The sequence below is a fragment of the Lepisosteus platostomus genome, chromosome 2 (genome assembly GCF_059453375.1).
Source record: "Lepisosteus platostomus isolate fLepPlt1 chromosome 2, fLepPlt1.hap1, whole genome shotgun sequence".
In the NCBI taxonomy this organism is placed as follows: Eukaryota; Metazoa; Chordata; class Actinopteri; order Semionotiformes; family Lepisosteidae; genus Lepisosteus; species Lepisosteus platostomus.
The window spans coordinates 63,144,290-63,162,357 of record NC_142612.1 but is presented as its reverse complement, the minus strand read 5'-3'; the positions used below and the strand labels follow the sequence as shown (position 1 = coordinate 63,162,357).

Genomic DNA, 18,068 nt, shown 5'->3' with positions numbered 1-18,068 from the left:
ATTATTATTCACTGTGTTGTAATGTACTGTGCACATTGTGTGAAATTGATGTCTTTTGTACTGTCCACATCCCAAGAGAACAGCGTGAATATGAATCCCAATGAACATGTACATATGGTAAATACACTCCTCTCTCTCGAGCATGTCCTTTTCTCATTGCCTCTGCTCAATGATACATCCTGTAGCAGGGAACCTGCAGACCACCCTGCGACACTATTCAGCGCCATACAGTTCCATCTGAAGGGAGCATGGATAATGGTTGATAGAACCGGTTTACTCTACACAGCAAAAGAACAGAGAATAATGGGTTAGCTCCTCCAAGGAAAATTTGGCTATCTTCCATCTTTTCAGATCTGCTCAGGAATTCTATGACGAGATGGGATGTAAAACTGGGAATTCAAAATCAGGCCCTTAATATGGGAAACAAATGTGCTGACTGGATGCCCGTTTTTTTAAGGAAAACTAATTATATGGTTAGTTTAAGCCAAGTCAAGGTACAAATGAAAAAATACATAAAGTATTAAATCTAAAATCCTCAAAGTTAACCTTTCAGTGGAAACAAGACACTGATTTAATCTTCATAAAACTGCAATAACATTCCTGTCTCTATTTCCACTGAGGAAATAAAATAAATAACGAACCATCTTTATATACTGGCATTCCTCATGAATTAAAAATAAAGTCTTTGGAAGGGTTTGTTTCTGAGGAGCCTGCAGCTGGATGCGATCAGGGAATTTATCTGAACTCTCTCTTCAGTACCGCAGCCTGGGCAGTACCAGGAGGAGCATTGTGGCTGCGTAGAGGCCAGCACTTCAAACCACTTCACACACATGCGCGCACGCACACTGCTGGCACAGGCAGGTAACCAGCACACTGCTCAGTGTGCCGGCTCCCAGGATCAGAGTGCACATTTACACAAGCATCACGTGAGAATCTGTGCATCTAGCAGTCTTCACATCAACACCCATTTGCAGGAGTGCTTGTTACAGTCACGTGTGTGCACTCACAGTCACCGAACAGAGAGCGACAGCTTATAGCCTAAATAAGACTGTTCACTTAATGACTGGCTGTAATGAGCCTACCTGTCACGTACATCTCTGCTGCACATGCATTCAGGCACACAGACTCGGGCCGCCATTTCCCTGGCACCTCTGAACACCTGACCCGCACATCCCAAAAAGGCAGGGGTGAGCCTGCTTTTCCAAATGACACAGGGCAGCTGAATGCCCTTGGGAGTGACACTGTAATAGTCTCATTTCACACTAGGGGACCAGCGAGACCTCCCATAATCATACTGAATTCTTGTTCATCCAAGCATTGACACCCTGAATCTTAAATTAGTTAAGCTAACTCACTAACACTTCTTTACTGACACTTTCTGTACTTCTCACTGATTCATCTTCTAGTATGTATAGTACAAACACTTGAAAAGTGGTGTCATTTCTCACAATGGAGAAATTATCTTGCTTGCATCATGCAACATGTGTGTATTTGTTTCTTCAGCTGTGTAACTGCAGTATAACACCTCCACTGTAAAACATCAGCAATCAAACACCACTGTGCAAGATATCTAAAGTCTAATTCCTTGACAATTCTGCAAAAACTGATAGAACTGAAGCTGGAAATAAGTTGACACCTCATTTTAATGTATGAACCTACCCTAATCCCCCACACAACTATCGATGTCTGTGTGCATCTGAGCATGTGTCACATTAGTCAGAATTCTGTGTTTTTTTTCAGCTTAAATCCAGGCTGCAAAAAACCTGGTGTTAAATTGAGGCTGAATCAGTAAAAAATGAGCAATAATAATAAGTGAGCAAAACCAATATCTTTCTTTAACTGCCACAGTTTGGAAAGCACGTACTGCTGTTTCATAATTCCTTAACCTATATTTTTCTTTTTCCACTTCTTCAACACCTGTGATCAATTTTCAGTGTCCCTTTTCATTAAAGAGCACCCTTTTAAATATAAATATGTAGTGAGGTCATTTCAATGTTCATTCTGTGTAGCATTACTTGGCAGCAAGAGCACATCTCTTGCATGAATTACAATGGTGCATATGTTCAATTTTAATTTCTTAAAGGCATCTTTGTCATTGGTTAGTAGTGAGCTGTGTTATTTAACCAACAAAAGTGTTTTTTTGTCCAGATGTAGGATTGACTTTGAACACTACTGTATGTCTTCTCCAGGCTGGAACTGGAACAGTGAATAGAATTATGACAGGAGTAATGTGCCCAATTAGTGGCCATCTGGGTGTGTCTGGAAGCCATCGGGAAAAAGTGGGGTGAAGTTCCAGGTTACAGGTGTCCAAGCACTTGTGCCCTTACACTCCCTCCCCCTCTGTACCTTCTCATTGGCCGTCTTGTTGAGGTAATAGTCTCGAGACGGCAGGAACAGACCCGACTGGTCCACCTGAAACATAAGAGAGAATGTTAGCAAATTCACTCACTGGTCAGGCACAAACCAAAGAGGAACCTCATTTTCACCTTGATTCTAAATGACAGTCTCTGTACTGCTGTACATGATTGAGTCACCCCTTAATAACTTTGTCCATCCATCAGTGGTGTAATCAGGGGTGGCACAGCATAGCTGATAAGTCTCTGGACTAACTATGATTGCAGGTTCAAGTTCCTGCTAAAGACACTGTTGAACCTTTGAGTGAGGTACTCTAACTATGTTGCTGCAGTCTAGCCAGCTGTCTAAATGGGGACCAGTATTTCTCAGGGCTAATCCCTGTGAGGTGCTGGCATACCATCCAGGCATGGAGGGTAGGATTATGCACTCACACGTCCACTTAATGCCTTGGTAATCTCTAGCCTGTTGAGGGACTGTGACTCAAATATGAAACTTCACCAACTGATCACCACTTGCACAGGTTTGGAACGAACTGCTCACAGCTGGATGAAGCCATATTCACACCACATACAAATGCAATTTTAATGCAGCAGGGGGACAGCCTGCAGTAGAAAGATACTCAGTTGTGCATTTTGAATTAGATATTCTGGAGAAAATGGAGAAGATAAACATTGTACTGAGGGCTGAGAAGTTAATCTGAAAAACAAAAACAAGGTTTATAAATTGTTGTTGCTAATAGAACCTGATAGTGTTAAGACTTAAAAGAAAAGTTTAAGCAGAACAGTGAGCACTGGCAATGCTTGGTACAAACACATTAGTTGTCTGTCCCATCTTAGAATTTCCTTTTTTTAACAAATTCTATTAATACCCACAGAGACTGAACCCACTTTTATTGTACTGGGGACTGTGCCTCTCATAAGAGACAACATTTTGGAAGGTAATTAATCAGATTTTTGACATTCATGGCTAAAAGAGTAATCCTGAAACATGGGGTTGAGAGTTTCAATCATATAAAAATAGGTGGACAACTTGTATTTTTGCATCTGTTTTTAACTATGTACAGGCAATTATTTTATTGCATTTTTAATTAATGGGATTGTCTTGGATTAAATACCATTAGGTGCAATAAGTTCTCCCGTTCTCTCCACAACTCTGGAAGCAATTTTGCTTACTATGTTGTTCTAAGCACATTTTCCCAGAAGCAACTGATTTCCATAAAGTCTATTAATATTTATTATGCCCATGTTGTACATGTACACTGTAGCCATTATTTAATGTTAATCTCTGTTTTCAATTGAGATACTGGAGACCAAACATAAAAAAATTCAAAACTACTTCTTTTTCCCAGTACAGAAAAAAATCATGAATTGCCATGTGCGATTGCCAAAAAACTCAGATGTTCATATTAGAAAAAGTGCTGGCAATGGACTCTCTGCAATTACTGACTGCAGGTATTTGCCAAGAAAGACTGCCAATAACAGACTCCCCTTAAAGTCTAAACCAAGATTACCTCTAAATTGGGTTGGGGAACATACAAGAGAACAAACAAGAACATAGAACATGGGGAACATACAAGATTTAAAACCAGAGATGGTTTTACAACTTTCAGTTCACCCTGTTTGGATCTTTTTGATCATAAATTCATCCAGGTGGACAGACAAGCTGCGAAAAGGAGAAAAATCTTAAAAAATTGTTCAATTTTAATAATTTAGCAACAAAACAATAAAAAGGATTCATATTTTAAAACAGAAAAAAAGGTATTGAGATTAGAAAAAAAAAAAGATATTGGAAAGGTCTTCACTGTAATCTTTTATGCTCTCCCCTATAGAAAGAAATTGCACTGTGAAAGATAAGCTCTTCTTCTTCCTTATAGCACACAAAAGCAAGAATAAAAAAAACAGCCTAATAATGCAATAATATTTTTTTAAACTTTGGTGGTCACATAATCTTTGACCCAGTAACCTCTGACCCTGACCTGAATGACATTGCTGTTGGAGTTCTTAGGGTCCACGCTGACACCAATAGTGAAGAAGGGCTGGGCTCTGTAGGGTCCTGAAACTGTCTTCAGAACCTCCATGAAATTGTCCTTCTCCCAGGATCCTGTGATGTTCCAGCCACCTATCTGCAGAGACATGCACAGTTTCAATCTTCCTGGTGAGTGGTACTGTCCACATAAGGACATAACAGATTCCAACCACAATCTGAGGGTGCTTGAGTATTGCAACGTTTCTTCGGCATACACACTCCAGCAAATTGCAAACATATTATTCATTATTTTAAATGACATATCATCCATTCCTATTTTTTTACTTTTAATTCATATTGCATCAGTGATATTATCATAATATAAATCCTTATTTCACTTTTATTCAGCATGCTAGCTTTCTCACTGTGACAGTGAGCACAACAGACTTCTATCATCTACATTTAAAAGTTCTGTTGCTTTACTAAAACAGCTGTGACAACCAATAATGGTAATGTGCAATTTGCTGGCATCAAATGTGCAATTTACCAGGTGTTTACAGACACGTGAGGGAGCTTGACAAGGCATAAAAAGTCCCAGCAGTTATATCACCCTGCAACTCACACATGGCAACCCCAGTGAAGCTAAGCTGGTTTGAGCCTGGCTAGTACATGGAGGTGGGGACTTCCTAGGAAAGCTAAGGTACTGCTGGAAAAAGTGTAAGTAGGACCAGTAGGGAGCCCTTATCCCGTGGTCTGTGTGGATTCTAATGCCCCAGTATAGTGATGCGGACATTATAGTGTGAAAAGGAAAATATATAAGTGTAAGGAATTATTATTTTAAAAAAAACATAACTGTGTCGACAGTCCAGCATTTGCAGACTGGAGTGGTACCACCTCTCTAACCTGCTCCACTGCCTGGCAGTCCTACCCTGTTGATGAGATCGATGAGTGGCTGGGCCCCCAGCTCTTCAATCTTCTGCTCGTTCAGGCAGGACAGGTAGTAGTGCTGCGTCTTCCGCTCTGCCTCGCTGCTCGAGTTGAAGGTGGTGTTCTCTGCCATAGAAAACAGCACCAGACAGCACTCAATGGTCTTAAACCTCTTGCATGCATAGCTCAGGAAACAACACTCCCAGCACACAGCAGCTTGAGCCATTACAGATTTTATTAAGGAACAGACTGTTCTCTATCAGCTTACAACAAAGGGAGCCCAAAAGTCCATGCTCGTTAACTAAATCTGTTACATGGAACTGAAAATTAATGCACCTATTCCCTTCTCTGAATTGTCAGTACAATTCGCTCAAAGGTCATCGTCTCACTAATCTGATGACAGGATAAAACAAGTTTAATTTAATGTGTGGTTACTGCTTTATTTGGCCACTGGCTCCTCTCCACTTCACTTGTGCTTTCTCCAAAATACTGAATAAATGAAATGAGAGACACTCATGAAATACACGTTTACAGTCTAAAACAAAGCTATTCCATCAGAAAATAATGTGTTCATGGCCATGCGTGGGTTTCCGTGCTCGTTCACAACAAGACAAACATGACAGCCTGGCATTTGCAACCTACCCATCAGCCCCTTCTCCATCAGAACCAACAAAGACCTGCAGCAGTCCTGCAAGGACACATTGCCTAGCAACCTAAGAGCTGCAGGTTAAAGAAAGGAGCAAGCTGGACTGAGAGACAGGGGGCAGCGTGAGCTGCTGAGGCGGAAGGTGTGTAGCAATTTCTCCAGCTGCAAGAGGGGGGACAGCTCACTCCTCTGGAGGCAAAAAGAGTCTCCCCTGTCAGAAAGGATCACTGTGATAGAAAGTAAAGCCTAAGGGTGAAGACCGTTCCACAGAGACAGAGAGCCAGGGTAAACAGCTTTGGCACTCTCACTGCAACCCCGCATCCGTTATAAAAAAAATTCTTAATCTGAATGATCTTAAGCAGCAAGGAAAATTTAGGAAATGAGTGTTAACTACATAAAGAAAGAGCCAGGCGGATCACATGGAGAGGCCAAAGTGTCCCTCCCCATGGCACAGCTTCTGTTCATTGCCTCTATTAACAAGTGCATTTAATACACTTCAAAAAAGCATAGGTGTCACAAAGTTAGTTACAGTTTTCAACAAATTGAATTGTGAAAGCTGAGTACCATGGTGAGATGAAATGTGGTAAACTTACAACTGGGACCATGGGGAACACCTTCCCACACATGACAACAGTGGAACTTGAGCTGCTCCAGCCTGTTAAAGCCATCACAGGGAAAGGCAGCACTGCTGTCTATGGTAATGTATTCCCCATGGGCCCATTTCTATGTTTAGCATACTCCTCAGTCAAAATGATGCAAAAAGCACACTTACTTTAGAAGCACTATGTATTTCACCTAGAGTATACGAGCTGATTAATAAGTGAGAGCAAGTTTGGAAGTAGCCACTCCTCACGGCTCTCTCAACTCCAGGTGACAGAGTGTCCCCAGCAGCTTCCCAGGTGCATACAGGCATATGGTGTTGTCATTAAGGACACCACTCTCCTCTAATTAGTACTGAACGTCCTGCACGGGGGCTGCGCTTGGAGCTCTGAGTCAAGACGTGCAAAACACAGCATTGGAGATTCCCAATTCAGTGGGTTGATCATTCTAATTTAAAAAAACACAAAGCCTTGGAACAGTAAGATAAAAGTCATCAAAGGATTTCAATAAGACAAAAAGCCTCTCCCGCTTGTAACCTTTCTCTGATTCTTAAGCAGCACAGCAGAACTCTCTCTGTCCCCTAAACCAAGGAGACCATAATCAATAAACAGAAAAGTGGTTTCTGCTACCGAATTAACACAACCCAGCTCACCACGGAGCCCCAGAACAGAAGGAGGAAACATTTGCAATGAATTCATTAATGTGTCTCCTTGAAGGCTGACGCATTCAATTTTGTGCACTGAAACAGCCCAGGAAGGCAGCCTTCTTTTCTGGCTGATATTAAACAGATCCCACCTGCTCCTGATCTGCAACCAATTATTGCATGGTGTTTAGCGTCAGTGCACCATTACAGAGGTTCTCCATTATCAATCTCCATTCTACGCCACATGGAGTCTGTCTCAGAAATTGCATTAGGGAATACAAGGTAAAAAAAACCCAAAAACGATACAATATATTGCAGCAAAACTAACCACCTTCCTGAATCTGTGCTTCTATTTATTTAAATGCTCATGGCACCCAATACTACAGAAGCCAGATTCAACATCTCCCTGATTGCAGATGTTAGATGCTAAACATCTGTTTAGCTTTCTAAATTCTCTAGGGCTCAAGCCTTCAATTGTCTGCACTGCAAAAAGTATTTTAAAAATGTACTTGGCAAGTTAGCCTCATAAGATGAAAATTCTCTTTTGATGAGAAGCCCACAGCTGGCCTAGAACATGTCGACAGCTACACACTGTCAAATTGGAGACACCCTGTGCGTCATTAAACAGTTTTAAAGGGCTGCTGAACTACACCATAAAACCTTAAATAACACGAATCACTCTTATTCCTTATTAGAATTTATGTACCATGCAATTCATTTGCTTTTTTGATATCTGGTGTTCAGCTGTTAACAATTTAAGGAATTTAAAGGTTTGATCGCAAAAAGGTATTGTTCTCTTGAGAAACAAGGCTTTCTCATTCATGTCTATGATTTGTCATTCTTGATTTTTGCCAGGCTTAACATTCAACAGGTTAAATCACCTCATAACCTGTGCCCTACTGTATATAAACATTCTCTAATTTGGCAATTCAGTTCCTAAAGAGCTTTCAAAATCTCTCAGAACATGTGATCAATGTCCAAAATCCACACAACTGTTATAAAAACATATACAACTAAATATAATAAATCTCTTTGTATTCTCAGTATATGCAACATATCGGTGTATAGTATATAAGAGATGTCCTTATAACAGAATTACATTAAATAATGTAGTAGACCAGGGCTGGCCAACTGCAGTCTTCAAGAACCAGATTCCTGCAGGTTTTAAAGTTGTATAGGTTTTTTTTTATTTGAAACTGATTAAGTAATTAAGATTAGATATGGATTGAAAATGACTAGACACTTACATCTTAGTAAAAGCCTGTGAACTACAGAAACCTGAAGCAAATGAAGACTGGAGTTGACCATCCTTGCATTAGACTACAATGTGAATGCATTTTCTCAGGCTGAGAACTTACTCTCTCTTATGTCTTATGTCTTAGGAGAGTCTCTTATGACTCTCTTATATCTTAATCCACTGATATTAACTCATGGTTCTGGAGAGCATGTATCTTCTGGTTTTCATTCCACCCTGGAGTCTTAACGACTTGTTTTGAAACAGATATTCACTTAATTGGTCTGTAAGTCTACATGGACAGTATCTTGGTCTGTACATGATGAGGATTGTGAGGTTCCTATAAAAGGGCTTAGACTAGTCTAAAAGGGCTTAGACTAGTAGTGAGCATTACTGTCTTAATTGAAAATTCTGACCAATGAGCTTTTCTTGTAGCCTTCCCATGTCGTGTTATTGTGACTGACAGCTGGAAGACACAGGAGCTGCTTTTGTACTGCGAGCCAGCTAAACACTCACCCTAACCTAGAGGCCCTCTGCCAATTGTGTGATGCCACCAGGGCAGGGATACCCAGTGCTGCTCCTGAAGGGCCTGTCTGTCAACACATTTAAACTTAATGAGCTCATTATAGGCTTAAAGGGACCAGCTTAACAGACTCTCACAGCTCTTCAAGCACTGGTGCATTAAGACACCTGCAAAGAGTATTTTGTGATGAAGAGACATTCAGTAACTCAGGAGAAGCTCAGTTTCTCTGCAAGAGCTGTGGCCAGTCAGCACATCAACAACTCAGTATTCAGCACGTGTCCACCACACACTGCCGACAGCCTAGCCTTCTGATGGTTGCTTGGCAACAGAAACATGTTTTTCTTTTACTCCTTTCTTTTCACTTGGCTGCAAGGAGTTTTCTCACCCTAACTGTAAGCCCACGGGACTACATGTGTGTGTCTGTGCATTCACAACTGTGTGCCTATCTGTGAATTTCTGTGCAATTAAGGGTTTATATCCAGATTAAGAGTCCCTCCCTGTCTGTGAAGCAACACTAGGTTTAATGTTTGAAGGCCACATGATTTATTAAACAAGGAGCATTTGTTTTTAAGAGACACTTTCTAGTCATCAGCAGGGGAACAATTACCAGCTCCTCCTCCCACAAGCTTTTACAGATTTCTGCATTACTTAATGTGCTAGGACCTTAACACTGCTCTTCATCACAGTCTGCTCAAATGTCAGCCCTATGACTGTGGCTCTACAGCTTTTCCAGATGTGTGTATTTTAACGCACAAACACTCTTCCAGTACACAAAGGTGTGCAAAAAATGTATGGCAGCAAAAATACATAGCCTGTATCTTACATGATGTTGAAGCTGGCTAGATTTGATTGGACAAATGATTTTTCGATACCACAGGAAAATGCAGCATCGACAGGAATTTTTCAAAATAATATTACACAAAAGATCTGCGACACCCTTGTATCAGACAAGAGGTGCCAAAGCTTAAGATTACAACTGTATCTAATGAGCACTGCCAATATTAAAAACCAAAAGGCAACACCACAAAGAACAGTTTTAAAGCTTTTCTCACTGTTCTGGACAAACTCCAAATTTCAAATAGCACTTGCTAGGCATAATTTAATTAAAAACCATTACAGTAATTTGTTTCTGTAGTAAATCTCACGATGCCAGAGTTATGGGACAGACTCATCTGTGCTGTGAGAGCCACTTTGCATTGGAAGGATTTTTGGGTCATGCTGAATTAACGGACTTAAGCTACTTTTCTTGCGACCCAATGATGAAGCTCTCCATCTCACTTGGCAGACTCATCCCTGCACAATCACATACACAGAGCCTTGCCTGCTTTGAAAAGTATCCCAGGGGACACCAAATCCCCTGTCCCAGATGGAATTCTTTACCTCCATTCTTTACTTGCAACTACCTTGAGTTTCCGTTCTAGAAAGACAGCATTTCTCCACTTGGTTTTCCCCACAAATAATGTTTTGCTTTCTAGTTCCAGATGTATGTTGGCACCAGGACTTAGTCTCAACAGTGATGAACAGACGTGAAACTGTGCCCTCCTGTGGTACCTTAGCCTGGTAACACTATTGAAGTAGACAGCATAACCAACAGGGGGCATTGTGGTTGCTGAAGAATTCCATTAGGACCTCCACAGGCAAAAGCAGAATAGTTGCACAAAACATCTTAAAGTGTTGATACAGACCTACTATTACATATTAACAAAGACCAGCACATTACTGCAGTGGTAAGCATTGCTGCCTTGCAGCCTTGGGGCCCTTGGTTAAATTCTGGACCTGGGGGGCTATTTGTGCAGAGTTTGTATGTTCTCCCTGCGTTGTCATTTGTTTCCTCTGGATGCTCCACTTTTCTCCCTCAGTCCAAAAACATACTGGTAGCTTAATTGGTTTATAGGTAAATTGGCCCGATTGTGTGTATCTGTGTGTGTGTGCATGTGCCCTGTGTTGGACTGGCATCCCATCCAGGGTGCCTTGCACCTGTTGCTTGCCCCTGGGTGGATGTAAAAGACGGGTGTATGATATTAAATAAAACTGCTTTAATATTAATGTGATTGTGAAAAATTTCAATAAATGATTTAAAGTCAGTCTGAAGAATAATCTTAAAGAATTCTCAATGTAAATATGTCTGTTATTTTAGAGGGAAAAATACATTTACTAACAGGGTTATAAGAACCCTTGTGGTATGCCCCTTAGTTGTTCTCTAGAGTGTCCTTTAAGTTTAAGGATTCCGCATGGAAAAGCTAAACACATGCTAATCAATAAATGGAAAATAATTAAACTCACTTTCAACAGTCTTGGACCACTTACTGCATGTACAGATATAGAACTCCGCTCATTTGTTCTGGAAGCTTTTTAAAATAATTGCCAGAACAAGGTTTTTCTTGTGCTTGCTTGTCCAGTTCGGTAAATAAAGAGGTGAGGGTAAAGATGCTGTCTGGCACCAGGACAAGAGCCTGTTCCAGCCTCGGAGATGGTTAATGCAGTCATTTGGGAATCATTTAATTTAATATTTAATGGAGCGTGAGGCACAGGGACCTCCCAGGGCAATCTGTATTTATAGTCCTAGTGCTGCAGGTTGCAGTGCTCACAGCACAAGAAGGAGACTGCAGAACATAGACTGGAGCACAAATTGTCAACAGCAACAAAAACAGTCATCCATAGAAGCACATGCACATGCAGTGTACAGTACATAAATCCAGCTGTGAACACACAAAATATTTTGTCAACATCACTTACATTTCCTTTTCTTCCCCATCTAAATAAATCTCATCCTCAGATATTTAATTACTTCCCCCATGGAATTACCGCAACCCCACAACTTTACTTGGCATTACTAAGTGTGTCCACCGTAGTGCGTGTTGTCAGCCACAGGGTTAAACACGTCTTGGTCACACTTTCAGCTCACTGGGCCATGCAGCTCAAACACCTGCTAAGTCTGCTGCAGCAGGTGATCTATCCACTGATGTGAGGGATCTGAATACTCTTGGGAGCTCAGGGGGAAGAGACCACCATGACAAACTTATTATATACTGGACTGTATGCACGGAGCGTCAGGTTATAGAACATCTGGGACGTAACTTGTTCCTCTGACATGCCTGCCTGCAGAGCCATTTATCTCACATGTTGTGAGCTCCGTAGCTCCCAACAGCAGAGCTACCACTGACTGGATGACGGGTATCTTTCACTCATGTCACTGGAAGTCAGAGGAGCTGTTGTTTGCTAGACAGACAAGAAAGTTGTGGTCGAATACCCCAGTTCCAGAGGCACTCTGCTAGTTGGCTACTGGCATGAAACAGGGTAGCACTAGTGACGTACTGTAACTGAAAAACTGAATGTGATCCAGACCTTTACTGGTTAAGTTATTCATCACCTTGGCAGATTCTATATTTTAATTTGCCTCTGGGAAGACCTCTTGAAAATACAGGGGTGGTGGTGGTGGTAGGGAGGTTTGGGTGATGGTTTATTTTAAATGGTGGCCCTGTCTCTGTGCTCTTTTACACCTCTCCCCAGCCGTCAAGAAAACGATTTCCTGTCAAATAATTGGCAAGATCACCTCTATTTCCTCCACAGTGACAAACAGCACTTATACTACAGTATGTCATTTAATAAAGTTAATTAAATCCAGTGTAAATGACTAATTTAAAAACTCAAACTTTCAATCAAAATAATAACTGCCAAGATTTTATCATGATTTACACTCTTAATTTCCCCAGTGAGGTGTCCAAGTGCCATGGAGCTCTGTGCGAAATACATATAACGCAGTCTGCTGAATACTTGATGCCTAACTTCAATGGAAAGCTTTATATCATTAAAGTTAAATGGAAAAACAATTTGTTGGATTTAATCAGCATGTAGATGCCATTGTCTGCATGCCTTTGGCTTTTTGCTGTAACCCATTTCCATTCCTCTCACACAAAGAACAAAGTGTCACTTCATAGTGCAGTACGGTGGCCACTGTCCTGAGCTAAGCCATGTTCAGCACATAATCAATATCTATAAGAGTGCAATCTGTAAAGCACACCACTGAAAATATATGTAAAACGGGTACAAAACAGGTATGACACAAAGACAGTTGAGCTGTACAGATTTCTGTGGCAGACAAACGGATGGTAACAAACGTTGTTGCATTTTCACATTCTAAATATCTTTTAGACATCTGTGGCTTTGCAGCAGTTTAGGGTACAGGAGAAAAAAATGAGCAGTCTGCAAAGTACATCAGTGGCTAGGATGTCTGCTTAAGCCTGAGTAATGAAAGACATGTCTAAGGAAGAGTATAAGACAGGAACTCTGGACCCACTTATTCAACTTGATTTCCAGTCTGTAGTAAATATATATTTTCTCTGTCTATAAGAAAGAGAAATAAATACTGCAAAAGGATCTACTATTTGTAAGGGCCCATGTGTTAAATAAATAAAAACCAATTAGTAAATTTCCTAGAAGCTATATGACAAAACTGAAGACGTTTGTTTTTAGCTTCCCAGCCAGTTAAGATAACTGAAGGCCTCAGTCTCAACCTGTCAGAATGCTTTTGTAAAAGACTGTGGCCTAACAAATATTTGCTCATTTAATAGAAAAGATGAAACATGCTTTATCTTAATTAATCAACAAGGGGAACTGAGATTCTTCTGCATGAACTATAGAACTGGTCCAGCACTTCTGGCTTTAGGTGGAATCGTAACCAAACCAAGGTTTTTGTACTTGACTGTGGCTGGCTGAGAACTCAGCAGTGTCATCGGTGAGAGCTGCAGTGGTCCTCCAACTAATGCCCAAGTACTGCTGTTAACAGGTGCTCAGGCAGGTACATCACCTGTGCCCACATTATGTCTGGCATGTTATGCATCTTATTCCTATATGCCAGAAGACCAGACTTTTTTTCATCTCCATATTCCACTTGACAGGCAATGTGTTCTATCTGTGTGGTACTGTACATAGTGTGATGGGTTTATATGCCCTGGCTCGTAATGTTGTATTTACATGTCCAGGCTGGTATGTAAACTAGTTCATCCTGCAGTCAAGCTACTGTTTGTGTATTTTGACCCATAAGAAGGCCATAGGCAGTTATGGTGATGATTACTATAGAAAACCACTGTGCAGTGTGATTCATGGCAGGGAAGTGAGCCCTCCAGCTCAGGTGAGAAATTCCTCTCTTGGCTGCCCGGGAGTCCAGGAGGTTGTGGAGGGGCGGGAGCCAGCTGTGCAAACACCTGGCATGTCTCATCTTTTCAGCTGCTACAGATTTTTTAGGCCCCTCAAGAATTCATCATGCCAAACTTCACAACCTCCACAATGAGTCAAAAGATTTGTGCTCCTATATAAGCAGTAGCTTAAGGAAGAAAGCAGTAGATAGCAGAAACACATAAACCTATCTTGATTATTTTCAAAAGACCGATCTCTTACTTACTTTGGGATTTATACAGGGAATGAAAAAATACTGAGCAATTCAATAGTATGTTGTACTAGGAAAAATAATTCTTATATATTGCTTCTACATTATGAATTAAAATACAGCAAAACTACAGTTGACTTCACTGCTGCCATCTACGTTTGCATATCCTGTCTTAGATCTTTACTCCCAGGAAGACACAGGGTTTCCTGGTTACCATTTCAATCTAATTCCCAGACTCTTAACTACACCAAATATTGCCTTAATTCTTCAAGAATAATATGATCTTTAGCAACCAGCTTAAGACGGTTATAAAGCTGCAGGACACAGGATTGGATGGACTACAGCAGCAGGTTATCACATTATAGTATAGCTGTATTCTTCCTCCAGTACATCTCACATTGCTTTTAGCTGTACATATTGCTCATCAGATCACTGTACAGAATTATGCGGCCGCTGTCTGCTGCCTAGGCACTGTCCAGTAGCTAAGCACACAATGTGTCATAGGTTGTGAGATTCAAGTTTCGCCTTATACAGTAGGAAATCAACATGATCAATGAGATACTATACTATGGCAAATAGGGAAACTAATAGGGAACACAAGCTGGGTATATGCCATTGTGAGACAGGTTAGTTTCACACTACTGATGATGTGTTGTTGCAATAGTAATTCTGCTTGGCTGAATTGGCACAGGTGCAAAGCTGCCATCTGTAGGATTATGCCTGTACACCTCTAAGCCAAAATCCCCCCTAAACAGTTCTGAACGGTTCTGAATCTTGCTTAGATGTGTAAAAAAAGTGTATGCCACAGAGACATCTACATTGGACAAAGCATTTAGTGTTTTCAAACAGCACCCTGTATGATCACAACTTTACATCATTTCAATCAAGAGGTTAAACTTTGTTTTAAGAAGAATAAATCACTGATGACATACATGACACATATCTGTTTTTACATCATATTAAAATATGCATGTTGGAGTGAAAAGAAATGCCCTCATTAATCTTATGGTGTTATGTAGTACATACTGTCCCTGCATATTTACAGCACAGTTGTGTTAACATGCTGTATACATTTTTGCTTAACTATACCACCTCTGTACGTCCAGTTCTGGGCTCTTCAAACTGAAGTCCACTGATATGGCCCCTTGTGTACTCAAACCTGGACAAAGACACTCGTCCCACATTTACACTCAAAGTGCTACCAAGCTAGTTAGGAGACAGATTCCTTCGGCCTACTGATACCAGCACACAGCAAGTCACTACACCAACAGCCACCAAAGGACAAACTGTACAGATTCTCTCCGTCATGGCAAGATGAAGCAGCACTACGCTTGTGCTATAAATGAAACCTCCCGGGTCAGAATGACCGGCGGCCAGTCCATTCAGGTTCACTTACCCAGCAGGTGCTTGAGCACTGCCTGGTTCTGGTCCCAGATGCTGTTGAAGGTGCTCCAGCGCGATCGCCCATCAGGCAGTGGGTTCTTCCTCACCCAGCCCCCACAAGCATACTGGTAGAAGTCCTGGCAGGGGTCGACACTGCGGTCCAGGGCCTCCACGATCTTACTGCCTACTGTGATGCAGGCCTCCGTCAGGCACAGTGTGCGGGCAGGGTCTAGGGCACAGCAGGCAACAATCAATTCAGGCCATTTGTGTCGAGGTCAGTGTACAAGTGCTTCAGGCCATGACTCTTTGAATGCATCTGTCAGCTTACAGGTATGTGAATGCCTGGCTCTACAGTCCTTGTGCCCGAGTATGTGTGCGAGTCTTTGGGCCTCTTATCCGCGCCTACTATTTTTTTGAGTGTATGTGCCACTGAGAATCTATACAGAAATGTCTCGATTTGTTTGTCTCAGCGTGTGTCAGTCTTTGTATCTCTATCGGTCTGTGCAAGTGTGTTGTACCTGTGCTGTAGCGCACCCCCAGGGTCACAGCACATCCGAAAAGTGCCAAGAGGGACAGCAGCAGCAGCCCAGACAGCAACATCTCCAGGTAGGTGCGTCTCCCCAGGGGGCCCAAAAACTGGACTCCAGGTTTCCGGAAACCCACCTACACAACAGCACACCAGAGCAGAGGGAAGAGGTGAGGAGCCGTAGGGAAAGCTGAGGGTATACAGGCATGGAGAAGATTTGAATATCTGAAGCAAGGATAGAGAACCCCGTTGCCTCTTTAGCGGCATGAAGTATCAAACATCTGTTCGCTCCCAACTTGAACACAACAGAACTACAGCCACGAGCAGCCTGCTGTTCAACAAGTACAAACAAAAAATAAAAACCGTGGAAAAAAAGATTCCTTAATTAACACTCCACGGGCATGATGATGTGTTCAATGTATTCCTTTCAATAATTACTCTTTGTCAACATTTTCTTGAATAAACTCCTAATATCAAGTTTTTGAGAAAACCTATTTATTTGAACCTTTGTAGAAGATTCTGGTTCTCTACTAACGCAATGCGTTGTAGTGTACGGTATATACGTCCTTAACAATACAATTCAGGAAATAATCTCAGCACAGTTATCTTATACTTTTTTCTGTAGTGTTACCAAAGATAAACCCAGGCACACTTCGCGTAAAAACAATTACAGACAAAACTAAAAACCAATTCACTTCAAAATAGCACAAGCGATTTAAGCGATATATTCTAGCATGTGTATGCACTTGGGAGTTAGCAAGCAGCGACTGAAAAAGTGATTTTACGTTGGTTTTTCAATCCTTATTTATAATTTATAAAAATACAATTTTCAAGTGATGAAGTTAAAATAACGATTCGCTCTGCATTACTACTGAAAGAAATTCCATTTTAAACCGATAGATATTTTATAATTAAAATGCAGTTCTTTTGCTACAGTTAAGAAGGCTCCAATAATTCGCGATCAAAAATTGTCTTCGCTCATCATTTATAAGTATGTCCCCACAATCTTATGGGATGCAAAAAAAAAATGCACAGTACAGTATTAAATGTGCTTGCCTTCATCGTCCTTCACTTTAATGAGTAAGCTGCAAAGCCAAACACATTTCAGTAATGGGTTTGAACCAGAACGCCCGAAGCTAGATGTCTCCAAGCGCAAAGGTTTCTGGTAAATTTACTCAGGTGTTAGTAGTTCGTATTCTTCTGTGACTCTCTTAAAGCAACTATTCACTGCATGTTCTGCATTATTTTACATGAAACTAAATATGTAACCCTTTGTAATGTGTTCACTCCTGTATGTAATGTTAATTAATATTCACACTATTGTGTATTAATGTCATGTTGGTGTTTCAATGAGAAGTGGGTCTTTTTTCATCCTTGAGGGGTATCTAAGGGCAAAGCCCAGTGCCTCTGTTGATCTGGTGGGAAATTATTTTAAAAAAAAATTGATATACGGATAAAGGTACTATCCAACATTGCCATAGGTACAATAGTTCTGTTCCAGTGGCAGCATGGTGACAGTGGTTGGTATTGTTGTCTTGCAGTGCTGTGGCCCTGGATACAAATCTGGACCTAGGGTAGTATCTGTGTGTAGTTTGTTCTCCCCATGTTAGCGTGGGTTTCCTCCTAGTGCTCCAGCTTCCTCCTGCTGTCCTAAGACATACTGGCAAGTTTATTCACAAACATTTGCCACGGTGTGAGTGTGTGTGCATCTGTCCTGCGATGGACTGGCGTCCGACCCAGGGTGTATATGGAAGTTCAGTTCCAGGTGTCAACCATCAGGATTATCACAGCTGCTCTGAAAGTCTGAAAAAACTAATTTCCCAGGCTTGACAAAAAATTGTACCCTCTATATAAATGTATTGGAAAATAATAGTGTATAC

The 18,068-nt window shown here is 41.2% G+C and overlaps 1 protein-coding gene across 2 annotated transcripts in view; it reads right to left on the bottom strand.

Moving 5' to 3' along the window:
* Positions 1-18,068, bottom strand: part of ece2b (endothelin converting enzyme 2b) — a 77,464-nt gene that overhangs the window by 20,608 nt on the left and 38,788 nt on the right. For both annotated transcript variants that reach the window (XM_088612315.1, XM_088612325.1), the window contains exons 3-7: positions 16,181-16,325; positions 15,676-15,891; positions 5,249-5,373; positions 4,331-4,477; positions 2,347-2,412 (exon numbers count right to left, since the gene is read on the bottom strand). In XM_088612315.1, the coding sequence (XP_088468441.1) occupies positions 2,347-2,412; positions 4,331-4,477; positions 5,249-5,373; positions 15,676-15,891; positions 16,181-16,325 (699 nt within the window). The remainder of the gene's footprint in view (positions 1-2,346; positions 2,413-4,330; positions 4,478-5,248; positions 5,374-15,675; positions 15,892-16,180; positions 16,326-18,068) is intronic.